The sequence below is a fragment of the Anomalospiza imberbis genome, chromosome 28, assembly GCF_031753505.1.
Source record: "Anomalospiza imberbis isolate Cuckoo-Finch-1a 21T00152 chromosome 28, ASM3175350v1, whole genome shotgun sequence".
Classification (NCBI taxonomy): domain Eukaryota; kingdom Metazoa; phylum Chordata; class Aves; order Passeriformes; family Viduidae; genus Anomalospiza; species Anomalospiza imberbis.
Genome location: NC_089708.1, coordinates 4,632,500 through 4,652,387, shown reverse-complemented (window position 1 = coordinate 4,652,387; position 19,888 = coordinate 4,632,500). Strand labels below are relative to the sequence as shown.

Sequence of the window (19,888 nt, the reverse complement as noted above, 5' to 3'; positions counted from 1 at the left end):
TCCAGCTCCCCTAACCTGGGGGCTCTTTCCCGTCCCGGGGCGGTGCCGGGGCAGAGGAGGCTGGCCCGGCCCCGCCGTGACCTGGAAGGGAAGCGGCGTCACCGGGATCGACTTCCCGGGGCCGGGATGGAGCGGGCGGGCGGCAGGTACCGGGGCTGGCCGGGCCGCGGCTTCGGCTGGGCTTGCGGTGGGCTGGGATCGGGTTCGGGCGGGTTTGGGGGAGGTTCGGGTGGATTCGGAATGGATTTGGGGGGTTCGGGGTGAGTTTGGGGGGGTTCAGGTGGATTCGGAATAGATTTGGAAGGTTCGGGTGGATTCGGAATAGATTTGGGGGGTTCTGGGTGAGTTTGGGGGGGTTCAGGTGGATTCGGAATAGATTTGGAAGGTTCGGGGTGAGTTTGGGGGGGTTCAGGTGGATTCGGAATAGATTTGGAAGGTTCGGGGTGAGTTTGGGGGGGTTCAGGTGGATTCGGAATAGATTTGGAAGGTTCGGGTGGATTCGGAATAGATTTGGGGGGTTCTGGGTGAGTTTGGGGGGGTTCAGGTGGATTCGGAATAGATTTGGAAGGTTCGGGGTGGATTCGGAATAGATTTGGGGGGTTCTGGGTGAGTTTGGGGGGGTTCAGGTGGATTCGGAATAGATTTGGGGGGTTCTGGGTGGATTCGGAATAGATTTGGGGGGTTCTGGGTGAGTTTGGGGGGGTTCAGGTGGATTCGGAATAGATTTGGGGGGGTTCTGGGTGAGTTTGGGGGGGTTCAGGTGGATTCGGAATAGATTTGGAAGGTTCGGGGTGGATTCGGAATAGATTTGGGGGGTTCTGGGTGAGTTTGGGGGGGTTCAGGTGGATTCGGAATAGATTTGGAAGGTTCGGGGTGGGTTTGGGGGGTTCAGGTGGATTCGGAATAGATTTGGGGGGTTCTGGGTGGATTCGGAATAGATTTGGAGGGTTCGGGGTGGGTTTGGGGGGGTTCAGGTGGATTCGGAATAGATTTGGGGGGTTCGGGGTGGGTTTGGGGGGGTTCAGGTGGATTCGGAATAGATTTGGGGGGTTCGGGGTGAATTTGGGGGGGTTCAGGTGGATTCGGAATAGATTTGGTGGGTTTGGGTTGGAGTTTGGGTGGGTTCAGGTGGATTCGGAGTGAATTTGGGGTGGGTTTGGGATGGAGTTTGGGTGGGTTCAGGTGGGTTTGGGTGGATTTAGGGCGGTGTGGGTGGGTTTGGGGTGGTTCAGGGTGGGTTTGGGTGGGTTCAAGGGAAGTGGGCTGGTTTGAGTGCTTTGGGTGGGTTCAGGTGGATTTGGGGTGGTTTGGGTGCGTTCAGGTGGATTCGGGGTGGATTTGGTGTGTTCAGGGCGGAGTTGGGGCGTTTTGGGTGGATTTAGAGGGGTTTGGGTAGGTTTGGAGTGGGTTTGGGTGCATTTGGGTGTATTTGGAGTGTTCTGCGTGGATTTGGGGCAGTTTGGGTGGATTTGAGGTGGGTTTGGGAGCAGCACGAGGCTGGGACCCCCCCATTCCGGGTGTCCCCTCTGTCCCAAAGCCACATCCCCACCCGTGCTGGTTTGCCGTGGGGGAAATGCGGGGCTGTGCTCGAGGGGATTCAGGATTCCGGACGGAGCCGCCGAGTTTGGGTTTCCCGGCGCTGCCCCGGCACCTCCACGGGGTTTAAAGCACAGCTGCCATGTTAGAAATTCGGAATTTCAGCATGAATTGTTTTGGCCGAGCTGCTCAGGCCCCGATTATTTACGTGGCTACCAAACAGCACAGCACTGTGCTGTTCCTGCTCTTGAACCATTGTGGTGCTCACTTGGTGTGAAGCTCAGTGGGGTGAAACCTGGCCCTTAAACTTGAGATCAGAGAGATTATTTTTATATTTATATTTTGTACGCATTTGTCCTCCACAGCCTCTTTCTTGTTGGTAAGTGAGGCAATGGGGAGGACAAGACAGCTTGTGCAAGTGTAAAATGGGAATAATTCAGGAGAAGCCACTGAACAGCCTGGTAAATAACGGGGCAGTGGGTAAGAAAAGAGAGCAAAATGGGGCAGAGTTGGGAAATCTGGCACCTTTCAGAAAGCATGGCTTATTCTGGCTTTTTCCCCTCCTGCACATCTACCCTCGGGCATGTGGGAGAGCCTGGGGGTGCTTGGGTCAATAAGGATGTGTGGGGAGCAGGAAATGCCACCGTGCAGGTGTTTCCATTATCCACGGGGCTGAAAAGGTTTTGCCCGTGTCTGGCTTTGGCCACTAAAACAAAAGCTCAAAGTTCAAACCAAAGGTTCAGTGGTGGGAGGTTCAGATCAGAGGGGATTTTATAAAAGTCAATTTTACAGCAGGAGGAGTGAAGCTGGGTGGGGAATGTGCCAGCAATTAGTGACAAAGGGCTTCAGTTGAAGTGGAGACTCAATATTTTGAGTGGATGCATCACCTCTGATGCTAAAGAGTGTTGTGGAAACAGAGTTTGTATCCCTTCCTGTTGGCACCGCTGGAATATCTGCTTTTGTTCCCTTGGTTCCAGACTTTCCCAGAAAATAAAAGCTCTATTGAGGCTTTGGGAGGTGTGGGGAGCCCTTCCCTGCCTGTCCCCTGGGCATCCGTGTCCTGCTGGGAGAGAGGCAGGGGGAGCTTGGCAGGATGGATCCCTGGGCAGCTCTGAGGGACAGCAGCTGGCTCTGGTCCCTGTCCCCAGGGTGTCCCCCTGGCACTGGGAGCCTGCTCTGCACGCCTGGGCTTTGGTGACCTCACCACTCTCACTCTGTCCCCTTGTCCTGCTCCCTCTGAGTCACTCCTGCTGTCCCCAGGACACCTCCATTTCGTCCCAGTTTCCAGTGGTTGGTGTTGGTCTTTTGTTTGTTTGTTTTTGTTTTTTTTTTTCCCTTTCCCAAAATTGCTCTCTTGCAAAATCTCCTGGTGGTTGAAAAGCTGCTTTGTTCAGCTCCGGTTTGGGTTTATTTGCTGGTGTCCTGTTCAGAAACAGCCAGAGCTTGGACATCTGTGTTCTGGCAGTGGGAGCTCCTGGTGGAGTGAGAGCTGGCTGATACGCTGGGTCCTGCCCGGGAATTTTCAAATTTGCATCTGGTTTGAAGCACAGGCTCTACCTTGATTCCAGACATTGTCGCAGCAGTATCTATTTTGTATTTCAGCCTTCAAATGAAATGCTTAGATCCTCTGTGGGAAAAGCTTTAATTTACCAAGGGGAAGAGAGCTGGTTTTGGGTGGCACAGCCTTGGCAGGGGAGTTTCTCTTCAGAAACTTCAATTGTGTGTCTCTCAGACCCCCAGCACTCAGTTTTCTCTCCTGCTGTTGCTCCTGCCCCTGGTTCCCAGGCTGTAGCTGATGCCCAGGCCCCCCTGGCACGATGCCGTCGAGGACCAATCTCTCTGCTGGGATCCCCAGTAGCAAAGTGAAATATTCCAAGCTCTCCAGCACCGACGATGGATACATTGACCTGCAGGTAAAAACTGGGGGAGGAAGCTGTGAAACCACGAGGTTGGGCAGCCACAGCTTGGCCTTGCACAGGCAGCTGCTTCTCGTGCATCTCTGGTGGAGCAGCTGCAGCTCAGAGAGGGGCAAAGCTTGGAGGGAGCCAAAACCTCGGCCCTTCCCCTCTGGAAATCCCAAAGAGCCTTCCTGGGAACAAGGCTGGGAGTAGGGGCTGGCTCAGCAGGGTCTCCATGGGCAGAATTCCTCCTGGAGGGCAGTTCTGGAGCAGAATTTTGTCCTGTGCCAGCTGTGGGGTCCCATCTCTGCTGCCGTGGGAGGGGAGCTGTGCCGAGTTCAGCTGCTCAATATTTGGGTTTTTCCATCCAGTTCAAGAAGAGCCCACCCAAAATCCCCTACAAGGCCATCGCACTGGCTGTGGTGCTCTTCATGATCGGGACCTTCCTCATCATCATCGGAGCCCTGCTGCTGGCAGGGTACATCAGCAAAGGGGTGAGTGCTTCACGACACTGCTGGCACTGTCCTCAGAGCTGCCCTGAGCCCTCACTGCCCATCAGGGGACAGCAAACGGCCTCAAGTCGCACCACGGGAGGTTTAAATTCACAATTAGGAAAGGTTTGATGTGGAAAGGGTGAGAAAGGCCTGGCACAGCTGCAGTGGGAGTGTTCAGAACACGAGGATGTGGCACTCCAGGACACGGGTCAGTGGTGACCCTGGGGTGGTGCTGGGTCATGGCTGGACTTGATGACCTTGAAGGTCTTCTCCAGCCTCAAGGATCCTGTGATCGTGTTCAGTGGAGAACTTCAGAGCCACAGGAAGTGAGCAGGGCATTGACTCCCACCACAGCCTGGCTGGGCTGGGCATCCCCAAGTGTCCCTGGGGAGGTCACATCCCTGTCCTGGAGAGATCTCAGCCCGTGCAGGGACAGGGAGGAGCTGCCAGACCTCGTGTGGGGCAACGCTTCCCCATCTGGCTGTGGGTGATCCATGGGAAGGGGATCTGCTCCTGCAGTTCTGGGTGCTGCTCCCTGTGCTGCGGGCTCAGGGGGGTTGGCAGCTCTGCCTTATCTCTGGCAGCAGCAGCAGCCTCTGGGGCTATCAGCAGCACTCCAGGCACAGATCCCTGGGCTCGTGCTCGGCCACGCTCGCAGCTCCCAGCCCTGGCTGCACATCCAAGGGGTCCCTGGTGAAGGATGGAGTCCCTTGAGGGTTCCTGCAGCAAGGAGGAGAGGCCAGGACAGGATTAAAGGCTCAGCCTGACGACAGCTGAGAGATTCTGGTGGAAGATGGGTTTTTATTTCTCAGCTTGCCAGGCCTTGGGGATGGATCACAGAACCACGGGATGGTTTGGGTTCAAAGAACCTTACAGATCACCTCATTCTGAGAATTCCTTCACATCTCACCTGCCTTGGGCAGGGCAACCTTCCCCTAGACCAGGCAGGGTGTGCGAGGGAGGAGAGCCCCTCACACAGGTGTCACTGTGATGCCTTGGGAAGGCTGAGCTAGAGCAAGAGTCACAGAATAAAGCAGGGATTTATTCAAAGGATCTCCTCAATGGATCCACCTTGGGCAGCACAAGTGCCCAGCAGGGCTGCACCCAGGATGAACCCAAATGGTCCCAAAATGAACCCAGGATGAACCCAAATGGTCCCAAAATGAGCCCAGGATGAACCCAAATGGTCACAAAATGAACCCAAGATGAACCCAAATGGGCACAAAATGAACCCAGGATGAACCCAAATGGTCACAAAATGAACCCAAGATGAACCCAAATGGGCACAAAATGAACCCAGGATGAACCCAAATGGTCACAAAATGGACCCAAGATGAACCCAAAATGGTCACAAAATGGACCCAAATGGTCCCAAAATGAACCCCAAAATGAACCCCAAAATGGTCACAAAATGAACCCAAGATGAACCAAAATGGTTACAAAATGAGCCCAGGATGAACCCAAATGGGCACAAAATGCACGACCGCTCACAGGGTCTGTCACTTTTATAAGTTCTGCTCCATTTGCATATTGGGGTTAATTGTCCAATTCCAGCTTTAGGTTGTGCAGTCCCATCCTCCTTGTTTTTCTCTCTTCATTCCACGTTGTTTGTGCTCTTGGGCCTGAGATTTGGGTGGTTGTCCTTAGTCCCCAGCTACAGAAGGAATTGTTTTGTCTCCCTGCCCTGTGAAGAGCGCTTACAACACTTAACGTGCAGCTCAGAGCTGCACACTAACACAGCACAGAACCTGAAAAATACCAAAGCTGAGCCCTGAGCCACCCTGTGTCCCTGCAGGAGACCGACCGGGCTATCCCCGTGCTGATCATCGGCATCCTGGTGTTCCTGCCGGGCTTCTACCACCTGCGCATCGCCTACTACGCCTCCAAGGGCTACCGGGGCTACTCCTACGACGACATCCCCGACTTCGACGACTGAACCACTAATTAATCCCGCTCTAATTAGGCTGCTCGGAGCTGGTAGTTCCCCTGGATGCTGGCAGGGCACGGCCGATGCGTGTCCCTCGCGCGGCGCCGCTTCCTGGCCTTGAGGTGTTGCAGGTTTTCCAGTTTGGGGGTGGGGGCTCCAGCCCGAATTGACCAAAAGGAATTGCAAAGAACTTGGGATTTTTGGGATTTTTTTTTCCTCCCGGGGTTGCGTAATTCCACTCGCTGGGGAGCTCTTCCTGGGCGAGGCAATCCTTGCAATTTTCCAAAAATAGATGAGCTGGTTTCAGCAGCAGATACTTGTTTTTTCTGTGTTTTCCAGAGTTTATTTTAGCTTTCCATGAGATTGCGGTTATTGTTGGGTTACCTTTGCAGACAGGCCATCATTAAATTCTCCTTTTGCTCTCCATCCATCAGAAACGTTTCCAAACTACTGGTCCTGGAGTAAACAGAGTCTGATGAGAGGGGGAAAGCAGCACTTGCAGAAGTGATTTCCACACAGTGCACTGGCTCCACAGCTCCCTGTCACACTGACCAAGCTCATTTCCCCACAAACGCCTCCTTCCCAAGTGAGCTTTCCCCGTGCCACTGTTGCTTTTGGCAAAACCTGCTTACCCTTCACAAGGACTGGTGTTGGAGTTTGCTGGTTATTTAAACAACCAAACGGGTACAGGGAGAAGGATTGGAACCCAGACTCAAGTGTCCAAATACCAAAAATCTTGGGCTTGACTGGTGTGGGTATTGGAGACATTTGAACTCCAGCTGTCTGTCTTTTGGAGTCTTTTTGTCCTTGTGCAGATAATTTGCTGTGCAGACCTGTCCAGGCCTGTGAAGAGAAGTTCTCTGTGCAGTTTGTGCTGAACAAACCCCCTCTGGATTGCTTTGCCAGCTTTGCTGATGTGTCATTCAGGGAAAACAGAGCGATGGCTCCACTTGTGTGAGGTCAAACCAGGCTGTCTCCTGGTTCTCAGTGTCCTGGACAACGAGCAGCGATGCAAGTGGATGCATTTAACATGAATAAAGTTCTATATTCTCTGTAACCACAAGTTTGTCCTTCCCGCCTTCACAGGTGTCAGAGTGCACTAAAAACTCTCCTGGGCTCCGGCTGCTGTTGCCTCCAGCTGCAGGTGCTGCCGGAGTGAGGGAGGCAGCAGCTCTGGAACAGCCCCAGCAGTGTCAGTCTGCACAAAGCACTCCCCAGCTGCCACCTGAGCCCCAGGTGGGCGGAACATTCTGGAAGGAGAGGGCAGGAGTGACTGACAGTGCAGAGCAGGCCCACGGAGGTGTCCACAATCAGGGCTGGACAAACACCTTGCTCTGAACCTACTCCTGGAATTGCCTTTTTTCCTCCTTCAGTGCTGCAGATTAAACCCAAGCTCTTTTTTTTTAACCTGCCTCTCCTCCCTCACTTGTCTCCACTCCCCTGTGTGAACCCCAGCACTCTGAGGAAGAGCTGGTTAAATTGTTAAATTCAGGATCTCCCTTTTTCCACCTCTGGAGGTTCCCTCCCTGCTGCCAGCCCCAGCTGGGGTGGGATGGGGGACAAGGGACACGTGCTGCTGGCAGCAGCTGGAATGTGTCAGTTACAGCTGGCTCTGGCCAGGAGAGCTGCTGCTGACGTCAAGCCATGAATCAGCCTCTCCTAGGGGACAAGAACCTGCGTTTATGGAGAGGAAGTGGAAGTTTAGATGGAAAAAGCAAAGAGAGAGAGAGAGGGAGAAGATGAAGCAGTTTGGGAAGGGGATAAATGATGGGGACAGGAGAAGGAACTGGACTTGGATGATCCCTGTGGGTTCCTTCCAGCTTAGGGCATTCTGTGGCTGTGATTCTGAGAACACGCTGATGTTCCTGGAGGAAAGGAATTAATGAATTCACTTGTCTTGGACAGAGGCAAAGTCCTCAGGCAGCACAGTGGATAAATAAGCAGGGCTGTGTGAGGGATGGCCAGATGAAAAAGTCCTCTCTTTTTGTATCTAATAAAATAGGGAGTTTTATCTAGTTGGGAAAAAAAGAAAGAATTGGCCCTTCCCTTGGGGGTTTGTCCTGCTCTTCTCAAGATCTCTGCCCTGAGAGCTCCTCCAGGCCTCCGTGGCTGATCCTGGTGGCCTCTCCCCATTGCTGTCCTGGGAGCTGCATCCCTTCAGCAGGCAGGGGACATCACCCAGCCCTTGGACCTCCCTTCAGCAGGCAGGGGACATCACCCAGCCCTTGGACCTCCCTTCAGCAGGCAGGGGACATCACCCAGCCCTTGGACCTCGCTTCAGCAGGCAGGGGACATCACCCAGCCCTTGGACCTCCCTTCAGCAGGCAGGGGACATCACCCAGCCCTTGGATCTCCCTTCAGCAGGCAGGGGACATCACCCAGCCCTTGGACCTCCCTTCAGCAGGCAGGCGACATCACCCAGCCCTTGGACCTCCCTTCAGCAGGCAGGGGACATCACCCAGCCCTTGGACCTCCCTTCAGCAGGCAGGGGACATCACCCAGCCCTTGGACCTCCCTTCAGCAGGCAGGGGACATCACCCAGCCCTTGGATCTCCCTTCAGCAGGCAGGGGACATCACCCAGCCCTTGGATCTCCCTTCAGCAGGCAGGGGACATCACCCAGCCCTTGGACCTCCCTTCAGCAGGCAGGGGACATCACCCAGCCCTTGGACCTCCCTTCAGCAGGCAGGGGACATCACCCAGCCCTTGGACCTCCCTTCAGCAGGCAGGGGACATCACCCAGCCCTTGGATCTCCCTGGCCTCCCAACCACTGCAGACACCTTTGGTTTCCCTCTCCCAGCTCAGGGCAGTCCTGCCTTCACTTCCTGCCTTCTCAGCCTGATGAAAAGAAAGAATTTTTGCCCTTTTCCCAGGGCTCTGTGCTGAGCCAGCTGTGTTTCCCTGCTCCCACTCCTGTGTCCTGTGTGGAATGTGGATGTGCATGTGCACAGCAGTTCCTCTCCCCTTCCTGAGCACAAAAGCAGTCTGAGGATTTTTAGGAATGCTGGATTTGACTAAAAATAGTCCAGACAGTCCAGCAAGGCCATGACAGAGCCTCCCAAGAGAGCTGGCTTTGTTCTGTGGTGGAGCCAAGGGTCGGGAAGGGGGGAGGAAACTCGATTGTTGATTAGAAATTATTGTTTCCAATTGATTGAACTGCCTGGTTTGCTGCTCTGGGCTCAGGCAGACCGTGGTTTGTGCTGGTCCAGGACTTGTTACCCTGAGGCCTTTCCTTCCCTGCTTTCCTGTGCCTAGGAAGGTGTTCAGGAACTGCTTTTAATCAGAAGTAAGGCAATTACTGGGAGCTCTGTTCTGTGGCCTGCATGGACAGAGCTTTCTCCTGATAAAAATCAGGAAGTGACATTTCCTTCCTCCACACTGCACTTGGGCTGGATTCTGAGCCATGCTGTTGTCCTCATCCCTGGGGCAGCACAAAGGGACCTCCCATCCCACAGCAACACACATCCATGAGATCCCTGCAGAGCTTTTCCAGCTCTGCACTCACAGAGAGGAACAAAACTGTGATGAATCTTCTTTGAGAGGACTTTCAGCTCCTGTGAAACAGCACGTTTGGCACTGAAGCAAAAATTCTGTGGAGGAATCACCGTTTCATCCTGGGCTGTTAAAGCAAAGGGCAGCAAATCCACTAGTCACCACTAATTAATTTTGATTTGAAATATTTACTTGGGCTGAAGTAGTAGCTGCTCTTAAGTCTTTAAAGGATTAGCTGCCTGCTACTCTTTCGTGCCTGCAACCATTTATTTAAGCTGTTGCTGCAAATCATGCTGTTAACCTGTCACGAGAGGTTTTAACCTTCCTTCTCTTGTCACTGGGAAATGCCTGGTGCAGATGGCCCTGCTGATGTGACAGAAATTAAACATCCAGTCGGGCCCTCTGGGCCCTTTCCCCAGCTTCTTCAAGGAGGGGGCAAGACAGAAAATGCATGTAGTGATAATTGTCTGCATCAGGGTGTTGTAAAGCCCGAGGAGTTTAGGGAACATGAGCTGGTTGATGCAGGAGCATCAGGTTCTGAGCTGAAGCTGTGTGTAGCAAAGGAAATGCTCTGGATCTAGAACAAATCCTCAAAGAAAACTGAGAACTCATCTCAGCAGGGATTATTTCTTACTCTCAGGCACGTGTTTAGTGTAAAAGGGAAAGATCTCAGGTCCTTAAACCTATAAATACTAATTAGCATCACCATATCATTTTCTAGCAGTTTTCATGAATGTGTCATTAGAAGAAGTCTACCAGCTCCTATAATCCTCATTTTTCTTGTCTCTCAACACTAACAGCCCATAGCACAGCATGACCTCTTCCCTGCTATTTTGGGTGGTTCTTTTCCAGACAAATGCCTTATTTTCTCTGTATTTGATACTGGAGGTCAAGAGAATCCTCTCTGCCTTTTATTGCACAAGAACAGAGGCAGGATTGTAACAGGGCCAGTCCAAATGCGTGCCTAAAAATAAACCAGTGGATGGTCTCCAGCTTCAAACACAAAAAGAGTATTTGTAGAGGTCTCTCTTTGTTGCGTGATTGAGTTTCAGATCACTGAGGGGACACTTCAAAGTTCAGCTGACAAGCAGCTCGTGGTTTAATCCTCCCCATGAAACAAAGGCAACTCTTTGACTTGGATCCGCGGTCGGCTGCCACCCTGGAGCTGGCAGAGGCTCACTCCGGAGGGATCATCCCTGGGGCAGGGGCAGTGTCCAGGCTGCTGTCCTGGGCTGCTGCCTCCCACCCTGGCCAGGGGCCCGGGGCTGCAGAGGGACAGGCAGGCCCACAGCCCTTCTGCCACCTCTGCTGGAAACAATTCAACAGTGGCAGGAGGGGCCAGAGCTCGCAGAACGCTTCAGTGACACCGCTTGGCACCAATTAAGAATAGCAGAGAGGTGTGGCACATCAGGCAGGGAAGGGGTTAACCCAATACAGGGCAGTTTTTGGGGGAGAAGTTGGAGTTCATTGTTCCAGGCTCTCCGTGGATTTCTTTTTTGTCCTTTCATCTCTGATTCTTGGCTCTCATCAAAAGGGTTGCTAGTCCTTCCTCTTTGTTTTCCCTTGGCCTGTGCCTTCACCTGTGAGCAGGAGCACACAGGCAGAGCTGTGCTGGCAGGGAACTATAAATAGAGAGCCTGGCCAGCCCTGTGGCATCCGTGCTGCTATAATTGCCACTCTGCACTCCCGTGACAAGCCCTGCTCCAGCTGTCAGGGCAAGGAGAACTGCAGGGAGCCCAGTCCCAGAGCTGGCCCTGCCCGTGGAGCTCTGCTGTGGGCTCAGTTCTCCCTCTGCCCCCGGGAGCTCTGCTTTCCCTGGGTGTGAGCGGCCACTCCCGGTGTCTGCCCAGTGGGATTTGGGCAGTTCAGTTCCAGCAGCTGCTTTGTAGAGGGCTCGTGGTCTAATTCATGCCTCAGCACCTTTGTTTTGCCTTCTGCCCCTCGCTGGAGGAGGCTGGTGTGTCTGTGTCACTCCTGATGTCACCGTGTGCTGTTGTTGCTATGTGCTCACTCAGGGGATTAAGTGAGTCACGGGGTAAAAGTGACCCAAGCCCTCCATCCTTCCTCTCTGAGGAATGACTTGCAAGTGGGTGAAAGCAGGGACTGTGTCTCTGCTCTCACTGCTCTGCTGAGGGATGAGTAAGCAGCCACGAGGCGCTGCTGCCCGTGCTGGGCAGAGTGAAGGACCTCTTTTATTCTGTGCTATAAAATTCCTCTAATGGACTTCAAAATGATTTAGTGCACCGTGTCCACCTCATTTTGGAAGTAGTTTAAGTGGGAATGAGCTGCTCTGGTCCTGCTTATCCAGTTCTGCCCACAGCAGCTGCTCTTTATTCCCAGAGCTTTGAACAGCCCCACATGAACATGACACAAGGTGACAAATCCCAGCTTGTCTCCCCCTTGGAGACCATCCCTGCAGATGCTTCAGGGTTCATCCGATGGGGAGAAGATCTAATGGAACAGAACTCCAGGGTGACTGTGCCCAGGAGAGCAAAAGCATCGGGAGCCAGGAGCCCCAGGCTCCTGCCGTGCCTCTGCTGCTGCTACAACACCTCCGAGCCAGATGTGGCTCCAGGGACTCAGCACCGGGACAAGGAGAGCCCGGCAGGGGAACAGACCAGGCAGGACAAACACAGGCTGCTCCCCGGCCCCCTCCTGCTCCCACTCCTCCCAGGATTTAAGGGCTCATTTCAGGAGCTGTGCTTTTGGGAAGCAGCCTGGGGATGAACTCGGAGAGGTGACTCAGCCCATCTCCTCCTCCTGGCAAACACGGGCTTTGCCCCTCACTCAGCAAGTGAAATCTCATTTCTTTGGTACAGCCCTGAGGTACCAGACAGAACAGCAGCAAGAAAATTGCCTCCTCCTGCAGAGCACAGGCTGTCCAGCTGAGTTAGTGTCACCGGGAGCACTCTGGAGCACTCTCCCTGCCCTGGATTCCTCACAGCTTGGGATGAATATCCCGTGGGAGAAGCAGAGGGACCTGGGATGGGCTGTTTGTACTCTCCCGGTTATTTGTACCCTCCTGGTTGTTTGTACTCTCCCGGTTGTTTGCGCTCTCCTGGCTCCCACAACCTCGTCTCCACTTCCAAAACATTTTGCAAACCCAAAGCTGAAGGAACGTCTCCTCTCTCCAAAAGCTGCCAGAGGGGAAACCACATTGAGAGGACCAGCAGGGACCCGACAGCCCCGCAGATCTCCGGTCCTGCTCACCTACTGATGGCTCCAATTCTTCCAGCTTTTTTCTGGATCTGTGGACCACTCAGGCACAGAAGGACTGAATGTTTAGATAAATACCTCAGGGTTCTTCACTACATTTTAATAACGCAAATTATGTATGCCAATAATCCCAGTAAAACTGTAAAATTTCTACTTCTGTAGCAGGACAGTGTGAAGGCATAAAATAGGCTCTGACTTCCTGAACAAGGGAAATGTCAGGGAATTTTCTCAAATTTGCAGCACAGGAGGCCACCTGGAAGGGAATTTATCAATTTAAGAGGAAAAAGGACTGAAAAAGGCTTTAGTGGGTTTGAGTCCATGGTTCCAGGGGGTCTAGCTGTGTCAAATTCAATTCTTGGAGCACTAAATCCACCTTTATCATCCTTCCCCAGCTTGTCCTTGGGATTATCAGGACCCTGAGGTCTTTATCTGTTACATTTCAATCTGACTGATGTGTTTTCTCTGGCTGTATTTCCCTCTGCCATTTTTCACCTGGGGAGGGCAGGGTTGGAAAATTCTAACACTCCAAAAAAAAAAAAAAAAAAACAGAGCTGTGTGTCTGTCCCTGATCCTGAGCACAGGGGAGCCTTGCAGGGACTCTAAGCACTTCCTGCACAAACTGCTGTCAGCAGCAGAGCTGCTGCAGCCTCCATCAATCTGACATTACTAAAATGTCCCTCCTGTCACCCCCCCACCCTGACAAACAAAGGCTTTTAACATTTAAAAGCTGCACTGAAGTCTGTGTCTACATTTGGGATAAGGCCAGGTATTGAATAATGCCAAGGATCGATATCCATAATCAGGCATTGTGCAGCCCTGCCCTGTACAGTTCTCCATATGTCTCATTGGAAAAACCTTTTAGAAGCTTAACCAGGAGAGCGTTGCAGTGAACGTGGAAAAAAAAAATATATATGGGAGGATAAGCACAAATGCTCCAGAGGCCTTGTAGGGTCTCTGGTCTTAAAGTAAGCTGCTGGGTTTTAATGGGATGGGATGAAACCCTCTTGGTGGGGGGGTGGGAGGGAAGGGGCTGGACAGCTGGTGAGCAGACACCCCGCCAGCATTCCTGCTTGCCAAACACTGCACAAGCAGCAATGTTTGAAGCAAGGACCCAAAAGATCCACAGAGAATTCAGCAGGTGTGGCTGAAACAGGGTCCAGTTGGTGCCAGTGGCACGGGGAGCACTTTCCCACCGACTTGGGGCTGCACCTTGGCTAAACAACAGCAGGGCTGGGGGAGAGAGCCCAGCACGGGTCAGTATCTCCTCAAGGACAGGCGGCGTCAGGAGAAAGGGCAGGAATCAGCTGAGGGGCTCGCCCTGGCTGCCCAGAACAGCCCTGAGCAAGGCAAGGAGCCACGAGCTGCTGGGTCTGAGAACTGCACGTTCTGGGAAGGGCAGGACACAAATTAGAGCGAGTTAACGTTGTCAGGAGCCATTAGGGATGTCAGATGTTGCCGAGAGGGACGTGAGAGAGGCAGAGTCCAGCGCTGGGTACCGGAGCTGCAGACGTCAGCGGCGCCTGAAAACACCCAGCTCTGTGGGCTGGGAGGGGGGATTTGTCACATTCGTGTCACATTTGTGTCACATTCGTCCTGGCCCCCACCAGAAAACAGGAAACCTCTGGAAAATGGTGTTTGTGGATGTGGTGGAGGTGTCATCTTTTGGGGGACTCAGCTTAGCCTCCTCCAGTACAGCAGGGGAGGTTTAGGTTGGCCATCATGAGGAATTTCTTCACGGAAAGGGCGATTAGATATTGCAATGGGCTGCCCAGGGAGGTGGTGGAGCTACTGACCCTGGAGGTGTTTAAGGAATGGCTGATGTGGCACTCAGTGCTCCGCTCTGGTTGGGATGGTGATGACTGGGCACAGGCTGGGCTCGACCTCAGAGGTCTTTTCCCACCTAAATGATTCTGTCATTCTTTTGTTCCTCCCTAAACTCACCCTCCTATTGTAAAAGTCGGGTTTTTTACTAAAAGATAATACTTAAAAAAAGGAAAAATATCCAAAAAGAAACCCCAAAGCAAAACCCCAAGAGGGCCAGGGCTGCGGGCACCAGGCAAGCACTAGGGGCTGGAGAGGGACCCCCAGATGAAGGGCCCAAGGGGCTTTGTTTGGGGAACTCATCAATATCCATCAATGTCCATCAATATCTGCAGGGAGGTGTCGGAGATGGAGCAGGCTCTGCTCCCTGCGGCCCAGCAGTGGGACAAGAGGCAACGGGCAGAAACTGAGGCATGGAATATTTTACCTGAACGCGTGGAAGAACTTTCCTGTGCGGGTGACCAAGCACTGAGTCCCAGAACCAGAACAACAGAGTTACACAAGCCCCCGATTTGGAAGGGACCCACCGATCCGGCCCTCAGCCTCGCACTGCACATCCCAACAATCCCACCGTGCTCCGGAGAGCCTTGTCCCAACCCTCCTGGAGCTCTGCCATCCCTGAGGCCATGACCGTGCCCTGGCGAGCCTGTTCGGCGCCCCACTGCCCACCGAGGCTGTGGAATGCCCCTCACTGCGGGTACTCCACACCCGTCCGGACACAATCCCGTGCCATGTGCTGCGGGACGCCCCTTCCTGAGCGGGGAGGTTGGACCAGATACCCCACTGCGCTCCCTTCAACCCGCCCCATCCCGTCACTCTACGACTCGAGTCCTTCACGCGCAAACCCTTAACACATCCCTGCAGCTGGAGGCTCCTCACCCTCGGGGAGCACGAAGCCGCTTCCCCCCGGCCGAGCGCCGGGGCCGCCATGGCGGCCGAGCCCTGAGGGAGCCGGGGCCGCGCCATCTTGTCGGGGGCGGAGGAAGCACCCGTCCCGCCCCGTGCTCTGCCTGCCGGGGCCGCCCGGCCCCGCCGCACTCGCCGCGGAGACCGAGGGGAGCGGAGCCGCAGCCCCCAGCGCCATTGCCGCCCTCAGCCCGCCATGGCAGGTGAGCCCGTCCTCGCCCTCCTGCTCCCGCCCTGAGGGAGCAGCCCTGAGGGAGCGCTCTCCCCGCCGCGCTCTCCCCTCAGCGCTTTCCGCCCCTCACCTCCCGCCCGCTGTCACCTCCGTGCCGGCCCCGCATCCCCGCTGCTCGCCCCTCGCTGCCCCGCGGGCCGGAGGGTCGCGGCTCCGCGCAGCCTCCACCATGTTAGCCGGCCGCGGTTCACCTTGGCCGCGGCTGCCGCGCCGTCCGCACCTCTGCGCTCCTCCTCTCCCTTTCATTTCGCATTTGTGGGTCAAACGAACCCTCCCCTGGGCTCCGCGCCGGCGTTTTCTGCCTCGGCATCGTCGCCCGGGGATGGGGAAGGGGCGCGGGGGATGCCCGGGGTGGCACCTGCGGCGGGGTCACCTGCCCGGCCGGCAGCACCGCTCGGGCATCATCCCCGGGTGGGGTCTTCTCTCTGTGCCGCCGAGGTCATGAATGTTTTTTTAATTATTTTTTTTTCCCCCCTTTAATCTGAGACAAAATGGGTGGCAGAGCCGTGAGCTTGTAGATGGGATGGAGAAATGCAGGTTAATTCTCCCCTGGTCCTGAAGGGGTGGCCTCGCTCTTCCCTGATCCCGTTCTCGTGATACGCTTTAAAGCTTCCCCCCCCCCACCTTTTTTTAAAATTATTTATTTGCCTTTTTATTTTTCTTTTTCAGTGCACATCGAGGCAGTAAATATTTCAATTTTCTGCTTTTTAACTTGCAAGCCCCGTTCGATGTCATGTGTGGTTTTCTTTTGTTTTAAGGTACATTTTGGGTAGGAAGAAGTGATGTAGGTAGTGCAGAAAAATGCCTGAACAAAGCTTGTTGCAAGCCTAGTAGGGTTCCTAGAATGAGGACTAACCACTATCATACATTTCTGTTATTGGTGGCTTTTGCCTTTTTTCCATAATAGCTGGGAATAAGGCAGAGGCTTTACAGTTTTTTATTCCCATCCCTTCATTTTGGAGCCATCGTTGTCATTTTGTACGCAGGGAAGAGCAGCCCTTGAGGCAGTTTGGGGCTCTCCTGGCCAGGTGAGTGCGGGCTGGGCTGACCCCAAAGGCAGCAGCAGAGCCGGTGGAAGATTCTGGTAGCAAAGGAAATCCCCCGAGGTGTTTAAGACAAGGTAAAGACCTGGCCTGTTAATTTTTTCCGCCTTGTCATTTTCCACAAGCAGCTGACTCTTGGTGTGAGTTCAGTGCCAGGTAAATGCCAGGCTCCCTCTTGCTGATGGGCTTTAATTTTCAATAAAAACGCCAAATGCTCTGCATTCATAGGGAGCTTAATATGTCTGTGTGTCCTCACTGCAGTGTAGTGCTGCCAGGCTTGAGCAGGCTTTAAATTACCCAGTTTAAGCTTAAAAGAAAGAGCTGGTTTGGGTAGTGTTTTTCCTGGCAGGTGGAGTTAGATGCAGGCTGTAAAACGAAGTGGAGAAGCAGAACAAATGCTGGAGTGATGAGCAGCTGATGGGCTGCACAGTGCCAGAGCCAGGCTTAACTGCACACCTTGTCTGCCAGGTGATTTCAGTGTAGATAAAGGATTATTGCAACAAGTAGCTCAGGTTAGAGAACTGGAAAATAATCTTGAGATATGTGGAACAATTGGATTAGTTGATGAGCTCTTGTACCCCTACTCCTAGCTCCCAGTTATGATCCAGATACCTTGAAATTAGAGCAGTGTTAACATGGAGATGCACTGAAACAAATTCAGCCTTGGGCTAGCTGGGAGGTTAAACAAGCCCTCAGATTTTTATCATGGATTTAAACAGGCCTTTGGTTTAGTCAAGATGTGAAGAGGACCCGAAAATATCATGTCGGAGCCCTGGGGACAAGAGGAGGTCACACTGGGGTTCTTGGTGTGGGTTGTGCTCCTGCTGTGGCTCAACAGGCCGAACTCAAATGGTTTAAGATCCATCCCAGTGTGGCACTGGGCTGTAAGCCCTGCTCCGAGCCAGGCTTAGCTTTGCTGAACTCTCTGGAAGCACATGGCTCTCGGCAGATGGAAGGAGCAGGATGGAATCAGGTTCTCAGAGCACGGGCCTGTTGCTTCTTCAGCATTTTCAGCATGGAAACAAATCCAAGGATTTGGAGGAAAAGCAGCCTCTCAGTCAGTGGCAGGATTTGGGCTGCAGGTTGATGGGTTTTCCTTGGGTGACAGCAGCAATTTCAGCAGCTCCCATCCCTCAGCCCCTGGCAGTGTCCCCTGGGTGCTCACTCGGGGGTTAGCCCACAAAAGCTTTGTGTTCAGATCTGTTCAGGGAATTTTTGTGCTCTTTGCCCTCCCTGAGCCCAGGCAGACCTGAGTGTACCTGCCTAAGTCCATACTGGGTGGTGTGTGGGTCTATTTAAACCTTGCTAATATGAGAATTTCCATCTCGTGAAGGTCGTCTAAGAGGGAGTTGAATTCCAATGGAGAACTAGAAATTGCTTCTTTGTTGGTATTACTTGGTTGGAAACTTCTTCAGGGGAAGCTTGAGATAATGGCAGTGTTTGGGGATTGTTTTTTTCCTGATTTCCTCCACATTTGTTCAGAAGAACCTGTAAAAAATGCTGCACTTGTGTGCAGCTCCTATTTCAAATGGTTTTTTAAAACTCAGCCGAGTTTTTCCTCTTTGATTCAGTCAGTATGTTTGGGGGTTTATTTCTTCCTGGTGTAGCCAAATCTGCCAACTTCCTCGGCACAAAGGGGTGTCCCGAGGGGCTGTGACGTGGCTCTCTTGTGGTGTGGGAGTTGATTGCAGACCATTGAAAGGAAAACGGGAGAAACTGCAGGCATTGTCGGTATGGATTCCCGCAGAAGTGGCTGCGAAGCTGCTCTCGGGACTGGCCTGAACTGCAGCGATTAAACCTCTCCTGGTCCTCGGGGCTGGGGAAGGCAGCTGGCACCCCTGGGAGCTGTTCCCACCACGAACTGGTGTCGTTTGGGAAGTGACAGAATCCTGGAATGGTTTGGGTGGGAAAGGACCTCAAAGCCCACCCAGTGTCATGGCCAGGGACACCTTCCACTGTCCCAGGGTGCTCCAAGCCCCATCCAGGCTGGCCTTGGACACTTCAGGGATCCAGGGGCAGCCACAGCTGCTCTGGGCACCCTGTGCCAGGGCCTCATCCCCCCTCCCAGGGAAGGATTTCTTCCTGGGAAGTTCTTGATCTGCTGTAGCTGCTCCTGTCAGTGTCTCAGTGTGAACCACGTAAGAAATCTCATGCCCCAGAAGTTTCTGTTAGGGACATTTCTTCAATAGATTTATTTTGCTTTCAAGCACTTCTTTATGTATTTATCCTTACAGGAGAAAATGCAGATGGCTGCACACAACCCTTCTACTTCCATTGGAGCTGATGGTTTATATGTTGCTGGAAAATCTATTTATATCAAGTGTTATTTATGAAGCCTCAGTGGTCATGACATGGCCTGACAACAGTTACCATGGGGGTTATTTTACTTAAAAGCTGCAGGAAGACAATATTGACAGACAGGATGAGTAAGAGACGAGCATCCTGATGTAGTGAAGGCAGGAGTAAAATAAATCATTACAAATGAAAGCTCTTGCTGTGTTCTCCAGCCTTCCCGGGGGTGAAGTGTGTTCAGCCACGGCCAGCTTCGTGGGGTGCACAAAATATTTCTGTCAGTGCTCGGGAGCACATTTGCTTTATGGGCAAATGTTTTCAGTTGTTATGAGCTGTCTCAGGACAGGGTTTCTTTGATGGCAGGAAAGAAATCTGATGATATTTGGCTGTTTTCAGGTTGTGGGAAGGAAATGCTTGCTCTCTGAATGTTTTTCTGTTGGAGATGAATCTACGTGGGGATTTCTTGCCATGGTAATTTGGCCCGGAAAGGAGCAGAGCTACTTCCTTGGAAAGGCAGTTGTGGTGTTGAGACATCGCTGGCACTGGGTGGGGAAAGAGAGGAGGAGGGAGAGCTGGACTTGTAGCTCCTGTTGTAATTTCATCCCTTCCACTCGCATTCATCTCGGCCCCTTCCGATGTTTTGGGAACATCGGGAGTTCCCCACGCAGCTCCCGGATTTCACCAGCGGCACCCGGAGCCGAGTTTGGGGTTTGTGGTCCCCAGTGTGTCACGGTCACCCTGGGGGCTGTGGCTCTGCCGTGGCCCCGGGGCAGGGCTGGGCTTTGAGAGCTCCGGGAGGGTTTTGGGAAGGATGGATTGGCCACGAGGCTGTGCCCAGGGGCTCCCAAAGCTCCGGGTTTGGCTGTCTCCCTCCTGGGATGAAATGCTCTGTGTTCCCATCCCACAGCTCCTTCTGATTGCTGAGGAATGGCTGGGCTCGAGGTGACTGTAAAACTAGTATTTTAATGAGTTTATAATTAGAAATGCAATGATCTGAATCTCCCCGTGTCTCAGTTCTCAGGCCAGAAGAT

General features: G+C 53.2%; 2 protein-coding genes across 2 annotated transcripts in view; both read left to right on the top strand.

Annotated features, from left to right (window-relative positions):
• The first annotated feature begins 22 nt into the window (after positions 1–22).
• TMEM230 (transmembrane protein 230) lies at positions 23–6,285 on the top strand. Its single transcript, XM_068174387.1, has 4 exons — positions 23–146; positions 3,322–3,449; positions 3,806–3,928; positions 5,724–6,285. Exons 2-4 carry the CDS (start codon positions 3,354–3,356, stop codon positions 5,862–5,864), a joined length of 360 nt encoding a protein of 119 aa, XP_068030488.1. The 5' UTR covers positions 23–146; positions 3,322–3,353; the 3' UTR covers positions 5,865–6,285.
• Positions 6,286–15,335: 9,050 nt separating this feature from the next.
• Positions 15,336–19,888, top strand: part of SLC23A2 (solute carrier family 23 member 2) — a 49,394-nt gene continuing 44,841 nt past the window's right edge. The window contains exon 1 of the mRNA XM_068174372.1: positions 15,336–15,493. The gene's annotated coding sequence lies outside the window, so the exon portion shown is untranslated. The remainder of the gene's footprint in view (positions 15,494–19,888) is intronic.

Excerpts from the sequence above, each read along its gene's own strand:
- TMEM230 (XM_068174387.1), top strand. The coding sequence starts at position 3,354 with ATGCCGTCGAGGACCAATCTCTCTGCTGGGATCCCCAGTAGCAAAGTG. Across the intron at positions 3,450-3,805 it reads ATGGATACATTGACCTGCAG|TTCAAGAAGAGCCCACCCAA; the intron begins GTAAAAACTGGG and ends TTTTCCATCCAG. Across the intron at positions 3,929-5,723 it reads CAGGGTACATCAGCAAAGGG|GAGACCGACCGGGCTATCCC; the intron begins GTGAGTGCTTCA and ends GTGTCCCTGCAG.